Below are 19,225 nucleotides of genomic sequence, written 5' to 3' on the forward strand. Positions count from 1 at the left end.
GTTACCCCTTATGAAAAATGCAAAAATTGGTCCAAAAAATTATTTTCCAGAAAGTTATGTGGATCGTTAACCTAGGTTGTTAGCTGTTCAAAACAGTCGGTTTTTTTGTTGTGCGCCCCGTTTTGACTAAATTACGACTGAAAAACGGCTTAAAATAAACGATTTTTTCGTCCAAAAAATGCTACTCCCTATTTTTGCCCAAAAATTATCCGTTTTTTCGCCGACAAATTGCGAAATGGAGCCGGAATAAGGAATGTCATACCTCGTTGAGCTCGTAATTAAATTCCCAATCGATTGGCATTTAAATCTCAAATCTTTATTTTTTGAACCTTTTTCGATAAAAAAGATGATGTTACCCCTCATGAAAAATGCAAAAATTGGTCCAAAAAATTATTTTCCAAAAAGTGATGTGGATCGTTAGCCTAGGTTGTTAGCTGTTGAAAACAGTCGGTCTCTTTGTTGTGCGCCTTGATTTGACTAAATTACGACTGAAATACGGCTTAAAATAAACGTGTTTTACGTCCAAAAAATGCTACTCCCTATTTTTGCTCAAAAAATATCCGTTTTTTCGTCGACAAATTGCGAAATGGAGCCAGAATAAGGAATGTCATACCTCGTTGAGCTCGTAATCAAATTCCCAATCGATTGGCATTTAAATCTCAAAACTTTATTTTTTTTTAAATTTTCGATAAAATAGATGATGTAACCCCTTAAAAAAAATGCGAAAATTGGTCCAAAAAATTATTTTCCAGAAAGTGATGTGGATCGTTAGCCTAGGTTGTTAGCTGTTCAAAACAGTCGGTCTTTTTGTTGTGCGCCTCGATTTGACTAAATTACGACTGAAAAACGGCTTAAAATAAACGATTTTTTCGTCCAAAAAATGCTACTCCCTATTTTTGCTCAAAAATTATCCGTTTTTTCGCCGACAAATTGCGAAATGGAGCCGGAATAAGGAATGTCATATCTCGTTGAGCTCGTAATTAAATTCCCAATCGATTGGCATTTAAATCTCAAAACTTTTTTTTTTTTTAAATTTTCGATAAAAAAGATGATGTTACCTTTTTTTAATGTAAAATACGTTGATATATTTTTAAGATCCCTTACCTACCACTTACGTGGCTCTTACGTTTGCTGACACTACGTTTGCTGCGGTGCAACAATTGCGCATACGTCTAGTGTTCCGATATATCAGGTGAAAAAATATCACGATATACGATAAATACCTATTTTTATTCAAAAATATCGATGTATTGATACTTGATTTTTTCCACATCCTTGAGAGTCCAGCCATCGGTACATCGATGATTCTGCACACCCCCGCGATGTCCTCGAACTGAACGGATTTGGGAGTCCAGCCACAGAATGTCCTCGAAGCAGTCCCCCGCCGCCGTTGCTGCGGCCGTGGCCAGCTGCAAACTGAAGAAGCAGCAGCGCCGTCGTCTGGCGGCCTTCGACTTTGACCACACGATCGTGTCCCAAAACACAGACACCGTGGTCCGCGATTTGCTGCCCACGGAAGTGACCAGCGCCCGCGCCAACGAGCTGGTGGAGAACGACTGCTGGACGGAGTACATGGCCGAGGTTTTCCGCCTGCTGCATGAGCAACAGGTGCCGGAGGCCCGGATCCGGGACACCATCCGGGGCATCCCGGAGGTGCCCGGATTCGTGCGGCTGATCAAGCACCTGGCCAAGCGGCTGCACTACGACCTGATCATCATCAGCGACTCTAACAGCGTCTTCATCGAGGAATGGCTGCGGGCGCACAACCTGGCCGACTGTTTCGTGGCCGTCTTCACCAATCCGGCGGAGTTCGACGCCTCCGGACGGCTTTTAGTCCGGGCTCACCATCAGCAGTCGGACTGCAAGCTGAGCGCCAGCAATCTGTGCAAGGGCCGCGTCCTGGAGCACTTTGTCATCGAGCAGGACCTGCGGCGCAGCATCCGGTACGACCATGTTTTTTACGTGGGCGACGGCAACAACGACATCTGCCCCGTGCTGCGGCAGCGGGCCTGCGACTTTGCCTGCGCCCGCAAGGGCTTCGCCATGGAGAAGCATCTGCTGCGCAACCGCAGCAAGTTAAAGCTGCGCGCCCAGCTGCTGATCTGGAAGAGCGGCTTTGACCTGATGGACCAGATGCTGGCCCTGCCGCAGCTGAAGACCCCGCAGCTGCAGGACGATGCAGATCAGGATGACGAAGCCGAGGCTCCTGACGTGGCGGCTCGGCGAGCATCGGCGGTGGCTCCCGGCTCGACCAAGTCGCCGAATTAGGAAGGCATTTAAGGTATACGCATTTGAGACCTCCACGAGTAAGTAGAAACGATTGCCATCGCAGAACCGTAGTATCACTTGTGTGTGGGGTCGCGAATTTTTTAGTACAGGCTGGTATAGAAGAACGCGAATTCTTTTGAGAATTCCTTAAACAGGCGAGTTGGAAAATCGAGATGTTGGATTTTTTGGTGATGCTTCGATGCTAATCATACGGTTCTACGATGCCAGGAAGTACTCGTGAAGGTCTTAAATCCACATCCCATGCACAACCCAATCATCATTGTCTCCCGGCTCGACCAAGTCGCCGAATTAGGAAGGCATTTAAGGTATACGCATTTAAGACCTCCACGAGTAAGTAGAAACGATTGCCATCGCAGAACCGTAGTATCACTTGTGTGTGGGGTCGCGAATTTTTTTAGTACAGGCTGGTATAGAAGAACGCGAATTCTTTTGAGAATTCCTTAAACAGGCGAGTTGGAAAATCGAGATGTTGGATTTTTTGGTGATGCTTCGATGCTAATCATACGGTTCTACGATGCCAGGAAGTACTCGTGAAGGTCTTAAATCCACATCCCCATGCACAACCCAATCATCATTGTTCCATCATGTGGTCTGGTCTGTTTTATGTTTAATCCCCTCCCTCCCTTTACTGCACCAACTATGCCAAGTATGATAGGTGGACCTGTGTGCCAGGACTCTAACCTGCAGAAAACACATTGTCTCTCAAACAGTACAATTTCAGTGGTGTGTGCGCCAGTTCAAGGAGTCAATTTTTGGCTGCGGCTGTTAATGTTTAATCCATGTGTGTATATTGTAACTTGTTGTAATTGAATTTATCGCAAGCTGTATATGAGTGTCCATATTATATGCATTTTAATGTGTGTTTTGCCGTTACTGCACCCGATTGCCTTTTACTGGGGTTTCGAATGGGTGGAGGTGGAGTGGGTTGGTGAGTCCCAGCGCGGCCCAGAGCGGGATGGCAGCATGCCTGTGTGCCTTGGAAAGAGAGAGAGGCAGCCAAGAGATGCAGAAACTGCATCTGCGCATTTGCAAATGTTTTTTTAAGTACTAATAGTAATATAATAGTAATAGTAATAAATTGTTTTAATACTTTATCTTAACTATAAAGTTCCAAAAGATCTAAATCGTTTCCTAGCGGTTTTCCTTAAGTGGTAGGTAGCCAACAATAGAAAGTGCAACCTTTATTTTTAAATACATCGTCTGCTTGAGGTTCTTTATTTGCTATCAGTGACAAACTTATCATAAACATTATTTTATCGGTACATATGTATAATTATATTACAGCTCTGCTTAGGTTACACAGGCAATCGCGTGCAAGCTTATTAAGTATATTATTCGGTAGAGCAGTTACCAGCAGACGGAGCTCACTCATCGTTGGCGCTTGCAAGGTCGCTTGTACGTTGTATTGTTGGATGCCGGGCCCTGGCAGACGCCTAAGCAATACTGAAAGGGCGCGGGTGCAGGCGCTTCCGTGCCTTGACTGTCTAGGTGCCCAGCGGCGACATGCCGATCTGTTGCGGGGTGGCGCCCAGCTCCAGGTTCTTGAGCAGCATCTGCAGCCATTGCTTGGTGGACTTGTCGTCCTGCAGGCACAGTGCGAAGGTGCCGTCACGCAGTTGGTCCGGCAGACACTGGCCCAAGGCTTTGCGAGCGCTAGAAAGGGGAATATTATTTAGTGTTTAAGTTCATTATTTACAAACAGTACACCAATACGCACCGAGTGTTGTCCGAGAGGCGCAGATAGCAACGCACCACATGCTTGAGCAGGCGGGCGCAGGGATCCTTCGACAACTGGATTACCATTTTGCCCTGAAACCGATCGATTGGTTAGTAAACCCATTTACTGGCCGGGAAATCAATACCTACCAGAGTGATGGCCACGTGCGAAAAGCGTTCGTAGGTCTGGCAGATGTACGACAGGCCGGACTCGTCGAGCAGTATCTTCTGGATGATGAAAGTGGCCACGGTCTTGCTCAGCTCCGAGCCGCTGTCCATGATGCTTAGACAGAGAGGCACGATCTCAGTGGTCAGCAGGAAGGTGATCACCTCCTGTTCGTCGGTCTGTCGGAGGGAGAAGAAAAACACATGCTATAAGCTACCAATAGGCCTGATAGCGTAGCTGCCCTTCACCCACCTTGACCAGCGCTCCAATGACACCCAGACTGGTCAGACGCAGGTACTCGAAGGGCCTGGTCTTCGAAGTGGTCGACAGAAAGGGGTACAAGTACAGCGGTATCTGGGCCTGCAGGAAGGCCGTGCGCGTCTCCGGATGCGAGGCGACGCACTGCAGCAGGGCCAGCGCGTTGCATACGCGGTTCGACTGGTGGGCCGTCAGTGTGGGCGGCGTTATCGAGGGGTATATGTTGACGATCTCCTGGAGCAGGGCGCAGGCGGTACCGAAGCTGTTCCACAGCATGGGTGCCAGGTCGGTCTCGCGCTTCTTGCTCAGCTCCAGCAGAGCGGTCTCACGGGTGTCCGGGTGGGCCAGCTCGTTGATCCACTGGTAGACCTAGCGCAGAATGGGATTAGCACGTGCCATGGTAGGTCCGCACGCCCACTTACCTTCTCCTGCTCGCTCTGCTGCTGCTGCTGGGGATTCATGAGCGGGCTTGGCTGCGCACTCATCGCGACGTTTGTTTTTCGTAGAAGCTTGCGAGGATCTGGGTCTTCGCTTTTTGCCGCGCGTTCCGTCAACTAGCGGGAAATCAAGACCTACTGGGGTTTTGGCTCGCAAAATGGCGTCGCGTCGCTTGCACTTGCCGATGTTCCTGTTAATTGTTAGTTCGTGTCGGTTCAAGTTTAAAAAGATGGAATAGAAAAGAAAACAAGTGACGACTTGCTCGGATGCAGATTAGAGGTGGCAGCACGTCGATTCGGAGTTGTGAAATCATCGATGCCTTCAGCGACTATCGATTTTTCTGCCACAAATCTAAAAATATATTTATAAATGTAAATTCGTGAAACAAAATCACTCTTTTTTCACACTTTTTGAAATAAAATTAGTGATAGATAAAAAGTTGATAGGTTTTAAAAAGAAAAGTAAAATACCGAACTGCTTGCCCACATTCTATACAATGATTCATTTTTCAATGACAAAAAAATCAACCATTTTTATTTTTCACCTCATAAAAAGGAAACATAATAAATCGTGACAGTTATTAATTCAATACAAATTAAGGTTTTTACTTTATACAAATAATTTTTTATTAATCAATGTTTTATCGATGTTTGCTTTGAAAACAACAATACTTCCGATATTGTGCGCGCTTTTAGAAAATACCACAGAAAAAACGATTTTCGGTTCAAGGGCAACTCTTAAAAATTCTTATTGGCGCCCTTTTTGATTTTCATTGAATCTACGTTCCAAGAAAATGTTTCACGATCATTTCCCTACAAAAACGTCTCGGTGTCCACAAAGGTGCGCGGTTCTCCGCCGGTGCACAGTCCGGGCTCCTCGTCAATTCCGACGTTGCACTTGGAGCACCTTTCCGGCGGAGTCTTGGCGCAGCAGAAGCAGTGGAACTTGTACGTCGATTTGTTGATGCAATACGGAGAATTATACGGTTCAAGACCGCACCTGCAGCAAACAGCGACCATGTTGATGACGAAAAACAGAAACTCGAAACAGGATCGAAAATACGCGCTGCGTTTTTTGGAAGGAAAATCTTACATCGCTAACGATAACTCTTTTCGCCGGAAGTACCAGCTCCCAAGTTTCCCACCCGGTTCGTACCACCACTAGGTGGAAAATACCAAAACTAAGTATTAAAATACCAAATAACAGTATATAAATACTAAAAATCCCAGCGAAAATGCTGACCGAAATTCCCCAAAACCCGATAACCTTATCGACACATACACGGATTTTCATGTCGTGACGAGTACCTCGGAATCGGTAAGAAAAAAACATAAGCAGACAGGCGAAGCAGAGCATACCGTTTAATAATGAATGCATAAGAACGTTCGACGCGCGCCGAGAACGAGAACAGAACCCGTCTGCGTATGAATGCGTGCGTGCGGTGCGGCAAAGGTGTTGGATATTTTTTTGAGGTTTGCTCCGGCTTTAAATGCGTTGTCTTGTTGTACTACCATCGAATTCGAATCGTTAAAAGTGCGTGGAAAAGTGTACGAAACGAAACCAATACACGGAAAGTGGGACAACGGCGACCGAGAGCGCTCGTTGCGCTTGTCTGTGGTGTCCGTGTGTGCGTGTGTGTTGCCGTTGTGTGCGTGTGGCTGTGTCTGTGTGTGTGCACCGTCCGCTGGCCCTGCGAGTGTGTGCGTGTGCCTGCCTACTGCGGTCGAGTGCCCAGTGCTTCGGAATCGTATCGAAACGAAATGAATTGAAAAAGTGTGTTTTACTTCTCGCTAAAACGCCCAAAAACGAATAAGCACCAGAGCAGTCAAAGTGCATAGAAATATGAGCATGCCAATGCCAGCAAATCTGAAACGGAATCGGAATCGCGAATTGTGCACGCAAATCAAAATCAAAAGCAAACCCAAAACCAGGCGCTCTTGCTCTTCTACTCCATCTTCTTTTGTCTGACTCTGAGCGACGACTTTGCCGCATGGTGAGTTTGCCGTTTGCTTGTCGCTGCCTCGTTATTGTTGTTGTTGCTGCTGGCGTCGTTGTTGTCCAGTGCATAGTTGTTGATATTGCGCTATGCGCCCTGAGCGCCCCCCTTTAAAAATCGTGAATGTAATAATAATAATGCAAGATAGATGCTTGCATTTTGGGCAGTACATACACATATACACAGGCCAGCCAACCCGTATGTAGTACATATATGTGTGTGTGTATTTTCTCCATGCAGCGGCGACTGCTGTGGTGGGTTTGCAAGCCAGTGTGGTGAATTCGAGCCGTGCGCGTTCAGTGTTGCCAACACACATTAAAAACAGGCCATAATTCGTGGCGGCGCGGCTTTCTCAGTACTTGCCTATTCCGCTGCTTCGCTCTTCCCATCTTCGCTTCCTCCTCGTTCTCCTTCTCCCCATTCGAATCGACAGCTGTGTGCGCATGTTTGTAGCGCTTATTATTTATTAAGTGTTGTTGTTGTTATTCCGCTCGGAGTTTTTCGCGGCATTTTCGAGCGATAGTTTTTCACCGCCCAAAAAGCGAATCGGATCGGAAAATTGGAATCTGGCTAAGGGAGCCTCCCTTTTGGACACAATTGGAGGAGTAATAATTTGGCCATGTGCTAAAATTAGATCCCTAACTTTGTCCGGCTTTTATTCAATTTTCTTTTATTTCTTCAGGCTCCAAAGCGTGTGCATGTGAGTGTGTTTCAGTTCCTGTGTGTGCGTGTGTGTGTGTGTGTAGGTCGTTCCCCTTTCATTTTGTCTCTTCTCAATCTAAACAAAATCCCTCCCTTGGGCCAAATATACAGAATGTATGTGGGATATTCCTAGGATTCGGTGATATCTCCACTTATAATGTAAATTTCTGCGAATTGTTGCCATAACTGCTATGTAATGAGTAGTTCTAGGGTACTTTGCCTTAGATGTGCTAGTAATTACAAATCAGTTCTCCGAATATAAACATACTGTAGTATCAAAATCGTTCCCTTTATAACACTCCAAGACACTATATTGAATAGAATACTATAGTTCTAGGGTATTCTTCCTTAGAAGTGCTAGTAATTGAAAACCTTTTCTCTGAATATAAACATGCTGTGATATCAAGCATTTTCCATTATAAAACTCCAAGACACCGTCTAAAGAACCTCCCCTTTCCTCGTTTTTCAGGCTGGCGGCCACAGGACAATCGAATATAGCAATGAATGATTTACGTCAGCAGCAGATGGTAGCAGCGACATCGTCATCAGGATCGGAATCGGGAACAGCGGTAGAATCGGCAGCCGCCACGTCTACAGCAGGATCAGCAGGAGCAGCAGGTCGCCTCCAGCCCAACTGCAACTCAAAGTCAGTGGCAGCGAGCAGCACGAGCGAGGAGGAGCAGCGGGTTAGCTCCACGTCGTCGCCAGCCCAGCGGGATCAGCAGCTGAATGCGGATCAAGAGCGGGATCAGGATCAGGATCAGGAGCAGGAGCCACAGCAGCAGCAGCGCGAGGGGGCACTGCAGCATCAGCACAACCAGCCCGGCCATATAACCAGCACCACAGCGTCGCCTCCGCCGACGCAGCCGCCTCCGACGACGCCGTGCGACGATGCCCCAAGCACAACTGGAGCATCTGCATCTGCATCGGCCAGCTCAGCATCCGGAGAAGCACCAGCGGGAGCAGCGGGTGGAGCAATGGCTGCCACGGCGATCACGGTAGAGGGCGAGGAGCGGGACGGGCACAAGATCATCCTGAAGCTCTCCATGCACTCCAGCCCCAACTCAAACCCAAATGAATCTCAGCCGCCGGGCGATGAGAGGCGCGTGGAACCCCTGCGCATCCATCTGCCCTGCAGCGGCGGCGGAGGAGGTGGAGAAGGAGGCCTGGTGGCCAAGCCGCAGGACGCCTTCGACGCGGACGCCTCCTCCTGCTCCTCATCGTGCGCCGAGGACGAGGTGGCCAGCACTCTCGGCCAACAACTGCGGAACACCCCGCACATAGTGCCAAAGCTGACCATCCGCGCCGCGAACGAGAGGCGCGTGGGCAGCGTGGTGCCCAAGCTGACCATCAAATTGCCCGAAAACCCGGCTGCCTCTGGCTCCAACTCCAATTCTGGGTCGTGCTCGTCGGCAGTGAGTGGCGGAGTCCAGTCGGCGATGCCCGCCAAGAACGACGCCCACTTGTCCAGCCTTTCCCCCGCCTCCGCCTCTTCCTCTTCAGCCTCGTCCTCCTCCTCTTCGTCGTCGTCGTCCTCTCTGGCGGAGATGCAGACGGTGCCCAAGCTGATGATCAAGACAACGCTGGCGGGAAGCAGCTGCATCAGCAGCAGCGAGGAGCATCCGCACCAGCAGCAGCAGATACCAAAGTTAACCATCAAGACGGGAGGCAGCGGCGGCGGTCAAGAGCCCATGCACACGGTCATTATGACGCACGACCTGACCAACGCCCAGAGCATCCCCAAGCTTACCATAAAGACGAAGTCCATCGAGCTGCTTGAGGACGAGCCGGCGGCCAAGGTGGAGCCGCAACAGCTGCAACCCCTGCCCAAGCTGACCATCAAGAATCTGTGCTCGCCCAAGCACAAGGTGCGTGCGGTGCTCGAGGAGAAGCCGATATCGGCGACTTCCAAGCTGGCAGTCCCGAAGCCCACAGCGGCCAATCCTACGCCGACGGTGACGAACGCTCCGATGACGAATGGCGGCGAGTCGAACAGCAGCAGTCAGGAGTTCTGCGGCTTCTCCGACCCGGACGCAGATACGGCGGCGGCTGCTTCGGACGAGGGTCGCCGCAACTCTGACGACATGGTAATCGACGATTCGCTGTCCAAGGGGCACGACCCCAAGATGTTTCACAACCTGCCGCCACTGGCCGCCAGCAATGGTATCGCCATCGGTGCGAGCAAGATCAACAAAGCCGGAAAGCCTGCCCAGCCGCAGCACAACGTGGTGGACATGGTAGACCTGACGTCGTCCCCGTCGCCGGGCTCTTCGCCCGCGCATGTACCCAACAACTTTACGGGACGCATTTCGCCGAACAACCTGCTCATCGAGTGCCTGCGTGCGCAAGCTGCACCTGTTAATTTTACCACCCAGCAAACTGCCTCGCTCAGTTCAAACATCCTGCTTAGCCAGCTGACGGCGCCGGCTAAGGGCTTCACCACGGCCACGCCTCAGAGCAAATCCAGCAAGTATCCCCAGCTAACCGAACGCCTGATGGCCAATGGTGGCGTTAGCGGCGGTGGAGGAGGATCTGTTGTTGCGGCAGGAGGCGAAACGGCCGTTGGTCCGCAGGCCTCCGCGAATCCTGCGCAACCTGCCATCGAGTCTATCGAGATCTTGGACACGCCTGATGGCAGTCCGAGGGTTCCCTACATGGACGATGAGCACCCCCTTCCGTTGTTCAACAACCATCACCAAACCAACCGCAAGCATGCCGGAGCTCTCAGTGACGATCAGCACTTGGAGGACCAGGAGATGCAGGAGCTGGACAACAACAACGAGAACCACTTAAAGCGCACCAGCAGCGAGGGCAACGAATCTCCAAGTAGTGGCGTAAGATTTAAATGCCGATGCCGAGTTTCTTAATAGCTGTATGTTTTAATATTATTTTACCCGCTGCAGATACCTCCCAACAAACAGAGACGCATGGACAATGACGAGAACGACCAGCAGACACAGAACTGTCACGATCCCGCCAGGAAGTGCAATGCCAGTCCCGGCGAATCGCTGCAGGCGCTGCCGCCGTCACATCGCTCGCGCAAGCAGAAGCACGAGCGCATTCTCAACACAGACCTGGAGGATGCTCTTTTTCCACCCACCCAACAGCATGCGATATCTACGCCGGACCAGAATGGAGCCCTGTCCTCGGAGGTCCAACTGGACGACGCCAAGGCCCAGGATCCGCTGGAACAGCCGCACACTCCGCTCCCGCTCCCGGTAGCTACGTCGGCGGGCACGGGCAAGAAACGGGGGCGTCCGAAACGAATTCAGAACCAGAGCACAGCCGAGTCTGCCGGGGCCATTGCAGCAGTCACTCCCAAGCCCGACACTCCACAGGAGGAGGCCAGTAGCGCTGTCAAGTCGCGACGCGTACAACTGCTACGCAAGCGACTGGCCATCGATATGGTTAGCGTGAGCCAAGCGCTGAAGGACGCGGCGACGAAGAACTCGTCCTTGTGCGAGCCAAATGCTCGGATAATCGACGAAGAACTTCCCGGTGCGCTGGAAACTCCCAAAAGTCGCGACCACCGCCAGCTGAGAGCCACGCGGCGCACCACGACCCACAATCCCAGCCCGAACGCTAGCCTGCAGCCTACTCCCAAATCCACGCGAAAGCGCCAGAGCAAGGCCAGTGCCCAGCATAGCCAGCTGGCGCCGCCGCCGCCGGCGATGCCTCAGTTTGGTGTCTTGGAGGCCGAGTCAAACAACAATAACAGCAGCAGCATGTCCTTCGCTCTCACCGCGCAGATTGACCTAACCATGTGCTCGTCCAGCTCGTCGACTTCCTCGGGCGCTGCCGCCAACCAGCAGGTGATCAGCGGGAGCGGCAGCAGCTCCATGCTGCCTCCGACAACTATTCTGTCTTCTTCCGACCCGCTGCCCGATGTCATCTTCCAGCCAAACGATTTTTCCTCGATCATGGCCACCCAACAGCTGCGCTCCCCGCGCCCCTCAAGCATCAGCGGTGGCAGTGCCGGCGGCAGCCAGCAAGATTCACACGATGAGGACAACTACAACAGTGCGCTGGACAACTCCGGAGGTAAGAAATTATTGTCTATATCCTGGCACATCTAATGAAACGCAAACAACTTTTCGCAGACGAATCCGTCGCGACGTTACCGATGCTTTCGATGGCAACTCCGACGCGAGGACGCGGACGTGGCAGGGGATCCAGGGGAGGCGGCCGCAATAGAGGCTCTTCTTCGGCAGACCGAGCTGCCAGCGCCGGAGGCGGAGGCACAGGGTCCACAACACCAACCACGCAGCCACGGGCGCCGCGGATGAGCCGTGGAGCAAGCGCCGTTGCCAAGGCCATCGCTATGAGTCGACCGCGCTGCGTTGGAGGTCTGAAGCACCAGCCCGATCCCGAGAGACTCAAAGGCTTGTTCAGTCCGGTAAGTGTGAGACTGCGTTTTACGGATTGATTTTAGTAGTACGACTTGTGTAGTCATTTTTTTTTTTAATAATCTGAAAGTTTGATTTTAATTTATATAAATCTAGTTATTCTTGTATTCGACTCGTCGAGAGTGCTATAGAAATTGTTGAGAACGTCGTTGGTTTCTTTTAAAACATGTAAATAAAAAGGGCTACTAGTTAACTGATCATAACTGGTTATAAATGAATGCCTTAAAGCAAGCACAATACTAATTGTGTTGATAAAAGCCAACGAGACACTGTAGTGGCACCACACGCCATGCTAACTCGTTACTCTCATGTTGCGAGTAGCGGGAACGGAAACGAGAACTGCAGTTCTCGCTATCACAAATATGGGGCATCTTCGTGTTGAAGATGGTCAGTACAGTTGGGGCTTCTATTGTCGCTTACAATTTCCATTACATTGCCTTCTTGTTTATGTTTCGTTACGTAAATTTGCCCACATACCCATACACTCATTCGCAAACACACACAGTGAGGGCTAACGTGTCGTAATTAAAAACAAAGGCGCGCGCCATGTAGTGAATTCATTGCCAACGGCCTGCAGTAGCGGATTGGTGATATGGGGGAGGGGGAGCAGTGGGAGCTAAAAAAGAAGCAGCTGCGAACTGAGCGGCGCAGTCGCTGTGATTGTTGTTGGCTTCACCTGCGATTTTAATCAGCTGAAGTTTTTGTTTGGCTCTCGCCAATCGGACATGCGTGTGTGTGTTCGCAGACGGTTGTCCACCTTCACCACACCTGCTGCTGCTGCTGTTGCAGTCGCAGTCACTCTCTTTTTCGCTCTCTCTCGCCGAGCTGCGAGCTCTTTCAGTGAAGCTTTGCGTGTGCATTTCGTTGAGAGCTGGCAACTCCGCTCGGCGTCTTTGCGACTGCAGGTTTAAACATGTGCGAAAATCAAACTAATTCTTTAAGCTGAAAGGATTATGAAGGATATTAATGCAGCAATGCAATAATATTAAACAATTATTTTAAAGCATTTAAAAAATGTTTTTTTATTTATATTGGATCAATAATGGCACAGCTACTTCTACTACTACCAAATAAATAGGAGCTGTTAAAATAAAATATTTTTTTTTCAAGAATAAACTAAAAAGTGGAAATAAAGTTTAATTCAAGCATTTTAATAGAAACGGAAATAGGCGCTAAGTACATAGGGTAAACCCTTTCGAATAGGTGTCGAATGCTATCCCCTATATTTCGTGCGTTGTTGTTTTAATAACCAAGTTTCTGAAGACAATTCGATCTTGAGGAATGTATTTAAGATTTTTTTTTGTTATCCGTTAATTTCCTCAGTCGCCGCAAGTGTTTGAGGAGGACACGCGTATGAGCGCGGATCTAAGCAACAGCAGTCAGTCGATGACCAGCCTAATGGAACCTCCGCTAACGCCACAGAAGTAAGTCTCCGATTGGGCATGCCATACAGGCACCATTTTAAAGAAATGATTCTCCCTTCTGCAGGCAACCCGACTTTCTTAACAACGAGGAGTCACAGTCGTCCATGGTGAGCAATGTAAGCATGATCGACTCGAACCAGGGCCAGTCCGTCGACGCTATTCTGGGCTCAGCGCTCAAACGTCCAAAGAAAAAAAAGATGGAAATTTGCGTGGCCGAAGAGTAAGTGCATCCCCATAAACCCATTACATATCGGGTCTAACTCTACATATCCGTCTACAATTTCAGCACGGACTACAGCGCCTCCAGCATTGCGGAGTACGACTGGCCACCGCCCAAAGGTTGCTGTCCTTCGAAAAACCGTGACACCTTTATGATTCAAGAGCAGGTGGCCCTCTATTTGGGCATCACGAGCTTCAAGCGCAAGTACCCGGATCTGCCACGCCGCGCCGTCGACATGGAGGAGCGCAATTGGCTGCAGGAGAAGGGACTGGTCAGCGAGCGGATGTGCGACCTGGGCATCACCGCCGTGTGGGCCTCCGACATCCTGGACATTATGTACGCGGACTTTTACGATAAGTATGAAGAGTATAAGGAGTACATTCGCCAGAAGCACTTGCGCGAGATCGAGGCTAAGCAGAAGGCTCTGGGACTGACGGTTGGGGCAGGAAAAGGTCTTCAAGCGCGTGACCGTGCCATGCTATCGGCTAGCAAGTGGAACGTTTACTTCAACAAGACGTAAGTTATATTCTTGCACTGCTTGCAGGGCAAAGGCACAGCTTTCTAATGGCCCTATCTCTTTATCATGTTCACGTAATCAGCCGCAAGGATGAGCGCCAGGTCTGTCTGGATCTGCAGACATTTACGATAAATCAGCCGCTGCATAGGACGGCGCCCACCTCCACCTGCCTACAGCGCTCTATTGTGAATGTGGTGCGGGCGGCGGCGGAAGCGGAAAATGTGCCGGAACCGCCCACTCTTCTGCCGCCCCGAGTCTACGACGAGGCCTTCCGCGACTCGGACTACGCCTATCCGCTTACGGTGGTGCCGGACCAGTTCTCGTTGGCATATCGCCACTTCGAGCCCGCCGAGCTACGGTAAGTCGTCTCTTTCGCAGACTTTCTATTGTTTGGCACTCTCTAGTAACAATTCCCTTTCTGCAGAGCCTATCCACTGGACACGGCACTGGATGTGCCTGCTGATGTGATGGCGCAGCTGCTGCAGGGACACGACGAAGCTTCTGGCAGTGAAGAAATAAAATTGCCCGCCTCGGCCGCCAAAGATCTGGGGCAAGAGCCGTCTGCGATCAAGACCCAAATGGCAGCGGCGCCCATTCGGCGCAGCAGAAGATCGGCACGGCAGCAGACGGACAAGGTCCGCACGGCCAGCAGCTCCAGCACTTCCTCCGCGCAGTCGCTCTCATCCGCATCCAGCGGCAACGGAAGCAGCAGTGATACGGTACGTTTGTTGTGCAGTCCTTATGAAAAATATATTTGTATATTTATATATTAAGTTGTTAGATCAGATTTAGTAATCGCATACCATTTTCTGTTTGTATTTTAGGGCAGCGGCGATGAAAGCGACTCTAGCAGCAGCTCGAGTTGTTGCAGTTCGACCGGTGCCTCGAGTGGAGCTGGCAGCGAGGATGAGGATGAGAACGAGTCCTCGCCGTCAACCAGGCTGTCCAACTGCGGTGTCTGCCTGCGCAGCCAGCATCGCAATGCTAGGGACATGCCGGAGGCCTTCATCCGCTGCTACAGCTGCCGAAGGCGCGGTAGGTTATCCGCCAGCCGTTGCTTCGCTTCCGTGCTAATATCTGTTCCTTCTTCACTTTACAGTCCATCCCAGCTGCATTGAGATGCCCCAGCGAATGGTGGGTCGCGTGAGGAACTATAACTGGCAGTGCGCCGGCTGCAAGTGCTGCATCAAGTGCCGGAGCAGTCAGCGGCCAGGAAAGATGCTCTACTGCGAGCAGTGCGACCGAGGCTACCACATCTACTGCCTGGGTCTCAAGACGGTGCCGGATGGTAAGTGTAACATGCTAATAAGTACAAGTATCAAGTAGCCAAGCATAACTCTTTATCAATTACAGGACGCTGGAGCTGTGAACGGTGCTGTGTGTGCATGCGATGCGGAGCCACTCGGCCGGAGGGTCTGCCCCACGTGGCCGCCCTGTCCCAGGCCTCCGCGGGACCCTCGCCCAACGGGGACCGATCGAAGGCGTTGTCGCGCAGCAAGCGACTGAAATGGGTGCATGAGTACAGGTTTGACCACTTAACAAAACTGCGGGAGCATGCCGCCATGTTCTGCGTGCCCTGTGCGCGGAGCAAGCCTCCCAAGCGGCAGCCAGCGGAGGCGGCGACGACCGTGACTGCGACTGCGACAGTCGCCTCCTTTTCGCAGACTATGTCCGCAAGCACGGATGCCAGTCCGATACCAAGTCCCGGCCTGACGCTTAATGGAGACCGCGCTCTCTCTCCGGAGGTGGCGGCTTCACTGAGTCCAAAGGCAGCTGTGCCCGTTTTGGAGGCGTCGTCGTCATCGTCGGCGGTGACCACAAACATGGCGGGAACGATGAGCAAGCGGCATCCGGGGAACGCGGTCAATATCACAACGATGCAGTGCAGCAGCAGCACCTTCAGCGGGAACGGGGTCTCTGAGGATGCGGCGACTGTCGCGGCCACGGGAGCAACGGCCACTGCGGCAGCAGGAGCTGGATCTGGAGCACCGACGGCCACGCCCATCGGCATAGCTCCGCCTCCGGTTGTTGCCTGAGTGGGGGTCATACGTTATTGTGCCAAGCGCACTCTAACGGACTTATAGTAAGCGCCGGGCGCGCCGCCCTTTCCCAGAACCCCGCCCCCACTATCCCAAAAACACACAGATGCATAGTATTAATGAATGCGACAGGAGGAGGAGCCGTAATGAGAAACTATTTTAGGATTTTTTTTTACTATCATTATTCTTTATTGTCAGTACATCGTATTGCGATTGTTTTATATATATATATATGAATATTCCTATTATAGTTATGTTACTTAACTTTGCTAATGTTAACAACCAAACGACATAAAAAGAACACACATGACAAGCACCCAAACACCAAGTAGACCACGTTATGCTTAAGTCTTTTACGCCTAATTTGAGTAGCCTAGCACCTAAGTCAGAACTTCAATTTGTTTCTAGAGAATTCATTTGACGCATTTTAGTTCAATTGCGCGCAATTGCCTTCAGATTTCAGTTTTTATCGAAAGAGAGAGTGCTGTCTGTATTCCCGTGTCCTTGGAGACCTGTCCATGTCTGTAGGGCTTACTGTTCCGTGTTACTGTTTACTTTTCAGTCGAAATAGTGTCTTTTTCTCAGCCTCTAAGTCTAAGCAACTTTATACTTGTGCATCTATATCTTATATATACACACACGCAAGTGGGTCCCCCATTTCTTGATTTTAAATGTCTTATGCGCCGAATTTTTTTGAACATGTATATGTATGTATTTGTAAGAACTACAGCCCTGTAGCCCATGTAAGTAGTTAAGCACAACCTAAGTAGTGTCTTCATGTGCGGTAGCGGCTTGGTTTTTTTTTTCGTTTAGTTTCAGTAGATTCGTAAGCGGAAAATGGCCTTCGTTCGATCGAAATTCGATGAAAGCCAAGTTCTACTCTGTAATTGTACGGCTAAGAATGTATTATAAATGTAATTTATGCTAACACATACCCCACAATCGAACCCACACACACCACAGGCAAACAAATTCTATATATATTTATATATTACCTGTAACTATAAGATAAAAGCACAAGAACAGATACAATTTTGGAATGTGAGGATCGGGAGAAAGCAAAGATTGATTTAAAAAGAAAACCATGTGTGAAATAATATTAGGCAAAAACACAGTTCTGGTACCGCCGCAGAATATATAGGTAGCGATAAGTCTAAGTTTTCGGTCTACTTAACACAAAGTGGATATACGCACGGGCCCAGCTGCAGACGCTGGAGAGACCCCGGCGGTAATCTACTTTTCCATGGAATTTAAAGCTTAAGTCCTTATTAAGTGAAATTATTCTTATGTATACATACTAAAAGATTTATTTTTAAGTCGAATAAAACAGCAGCATTAATAACCTGGCCTTACACAAACACTAATCGACGACTTTGGGCACCAGGAGCTGCTCCAGCTCGTGGCCGTCGCGCCAGGCCAGCACGGAGCAGGCGAGTTCCGGTCCGTGGGCGGCCAGCTTCCCGTGCAGCTCGTATCCGCGCCTGATGCAGGCCACGTCCTCCTCCCGGAGCCGCTTCATGGCGCACAGATCGTTGCAGCTGTCGCCCACATAGACCACCCGCCGGTAAAGTCCGCTGCAAATAAGCTCCTCCAGCACGGAGCCCTTGCAGAGATTCGAGGGGCACAGCTCGCAGTCGGCCTGCTCCTGGTAGGGCAGCACCAGAACCTCGCCGCTCGCCTGGACGCAGGCGGGATTGGTGAACACGCCGGTGAAGAGGCACTCGATGGCGTACTCCCGCAGCCACTCGCCGATGAAGAAGGAGTTGGCATCGCTGACGATGCACAGATCGACCGCAGGGTTCCTGGCCAGCCGCCGCACAACTCGCAGCATCCCCGGCACAGCCTGGAGGCGGCGCACACGCATTCCCACCGACGCGGAGTCCACCTTGTGCTCGCTGTGCAGCAGCTCCAGCACGCGACCGATGAAGCCCAGCCAGCCGCACTTGGGGATCTGGTCCTGCAGCTCCTTGCTCTGGCCGATGGGCAGCAGCTGGCTCACTGCCAGATAGGAGTCCTCCTGCACGATGGTCTTATCGAAATCGATTGCGGCCAGGATGCGGGGCCCGGGCGGACTGGATTGGCTTAAGCACCGTCGAAAGCCCGAAAGGTAAGTGCTTAACCGGAAACTCCTCGAAATTGCAAACATTTTGGTATGGAAAACAAACGATTTTGACTTTAATATCAATACACACTCATTTACATACAGTACATATATCTTATATGGGTCAACAAAGCACATCAATATCGATAAGGTAATGCCCATGTCTGAGTGTCCAACGAAGTTGACATTTCGGACACTTCCGCTTCCGGTTGCCTTCGGTTCACAATCTCCAGTTTCTTGGTCGACCATCTCAGACATGACTTAATGGCGGATAAACTCTTGATTATAACATTAATTGCGTAAATTTAGATATTGTCATTGAAAATATTTTTGGGTTTTCCTTCGTTTTGCGTAAAATGCTTTCCAAAAAGGTTAAAATATCTAAAATACATTTATAGTGTGTGTGTTGGTAACATGCAAAAAGCTATGCAAATGCATATGGAACAGCAAAAATCGATTTTTGTATCATGGTTTCCAACAAATGTGGGTGCAATATATGCACTTAAGTGTATAATTAATTATATAGGCAAATATACATATATTGGCTAACTATTTAAAATGAAACAATATTATTTTCAAGTTGCAACTATAAATAAAACTACTTACTAACCTTTCAGTTTTGGTTTCACAAAATTCCACTTAACCCGAATTGTCAATGTTTGTATTGCCTTTTGGAAAGAATTATATACTCTTTGATTATTTCTCATTTTAAGAAAAGTGATTTTTGGCGAATTAATTTCATACGAAGTTGGTTTCTGAGATATGTTAGTTTACATTTGATTAACTATGGGAAGTCCATCGAAAACAAGTGTCCTGTTGTATTATGCTAGCTTCGATAATAAGTTTATAACCGATTCGAGATCGTTTCCCAAGGGGGTATTATTAGGTATTGTTATAGGTATGCTTTTTAAAGATCTCAGTTTTATAGCACAGGAAAAAAAGTGAGACTTTGT

At 49.7% G+C, this 19,225-nt stretch overlaps 4 protein-coding genes across 4 annotated transcripts; 2 read left to right on the forward strand and 2 right to left on the reverse strand.

The window, feature by feature from the left end:
- Positions 1–1,233: 1,233 nt before the first annotated feature.
- On the forward strand, positions 1,234–3,167 carry LOC108014993 (pyridoxal phosphate phosphatase PHOSPHO2). Its single transcript, XM_017081215.4, has one exon. It carries the CDS (start codon positions 1,363–1,365, stop codon positions 2,266–2,268), a length of 906 nt encoding a protein of 301 aa, XP_016936704.1. The 5' UTR covers positions 1,234–1,362; the 3' UTR covers positions 2,269–3,167.
- A 302-nt stretch (positions 3,168–3,469) lies between these two features.
- Positions 3,470–5,151, reverse strand: Rcd-1 (Required for cell differentiation 1). Its single transcript, XM_017081253.4, has 5 exons — positions 4,852–5,151; positions 4,424–4,798; positions 4,156–4,350; positions 4,007–4,098; positions 3,470–3,942 (listed from the first exon to the last, which is right to left on the reverse strand). The coding sequence occupies exons 1-5, from the start codon at positions 4,912–4,914 to the stop codon at positions 3,774–3,776; spliced, it is 894 nt and encodes a 297-aa protein (XP_016936742.1). The 5' UTR covers positions 4,915–5,151; the 3' UTR covers positions 3,470–3,773.
- A 1,039-nt stretch (positions 5,152–6,190) lies between these two features.
- On the forward strand, positions 6,191–17,513 carry e(y)3 (enhancer of yellow 3). The gene is made up of 12 exons (XM_017081416.4): positions 6,191–6,860; positions 8,035–10,399; positions 10,469–11,606; positions 11,666–11,961; positions 13,295–13,395; positions 13,460–13,615; positions 13,682–14,131; positions 14,215–14,490; positions 14,557–14,851; positions 14,957–15,167; positions 15,232–15,420; positions 15,486–17,513. Exons 2-12 carry the CDS (start codon positions 8,066–8,068, stop codon positions 16,166–16,168), a joined length of 6,129 nt encoding a protein of 2,042 aa, XP_016936905.3. The 5' UTR covers positions 6,191–6,860; positions 8,035–8,065; the 3' UTR covers positions 16,169–17,513.
- Positions 16,747–19,194, reverse strand: LOC108015148 (pyridoxal phosphate phosphatase PHOSPHO2). The gene is made up of 2 exons (XM_070997521.1): positions 18,883–19,194; positions 16,747–18,821 (listed from the first exon to the last, which is right to left on the reverse strand). Exon 2 carries the CDS (start codon positions 18,528–18,530, stop codon positions 17,532–17,534), a length of 999 nt encoding a protein of 332 aa, XP_070853622.1. The 5' UTR covers positions 18,531–18,821; positions 18,883–19,194; the 3' UTR covers positions 16,747–17,531.
- Positions 19,195–19,225: the final 31 nt, after the last annotated feature.

This window comes from Drosophila suzukii, chromosome X (assembly GCF_043229965.1).
Source record: "Drosophila suzukii chromosome X, CBGP_Dsuzu_IsoJpt1.0, whole genome shotgun sequence".
Lineage (NCBI taxonomy): Eukaryota > Metazoa > Arthropoda > Insecta > Diptera > Drosophilidae > Drosophila > Drosophila suzukii.

What these genes read in the sequence shown, in the direction of transcription:
- LOC108014993 (XM_017081215.4), top strand. Translation starts at nt 1,363, where the DNA reads ATGTCCTCGAAGCAGTCCCCCGCCGCCGTTGCTGCGGCCGTGGCCAGC.
- Rcd-1 (XM_017081253.4), bottom strand. Translation starts at nt 4,914, where the DNA reads ATGAGTGCGCAGCCAAGCCCGCTCATGAATCCCCAGCAGCAGCAGCAG. An exon ending in TCATTGGAGCGCTGGTCAAG is followed by an intron (nt 4,351 to 4,423) that starts GTGGGTGAAGGG and finishes TCCCTCCGACAG; the next exon opens with ACCGACGAACAGGAGGTGAT. An exon ending in CGCACGTGGCCATCACTCTG is followed by an intron (nt 4,099 to 4,155) that starts GTAGGTATTGAT and finishes GATCGGTTTCAG; the next exon opens with GGCAAAATGGTAATCCAGTT.
- LOC108015148 (XM_070997521.1), bottom strand. Translation starts at nt 18,530, where the DNA reads ATGTCTGAGATGGTCGACCAAGAAACTGGAGATTGTGAACCGAAGGCA.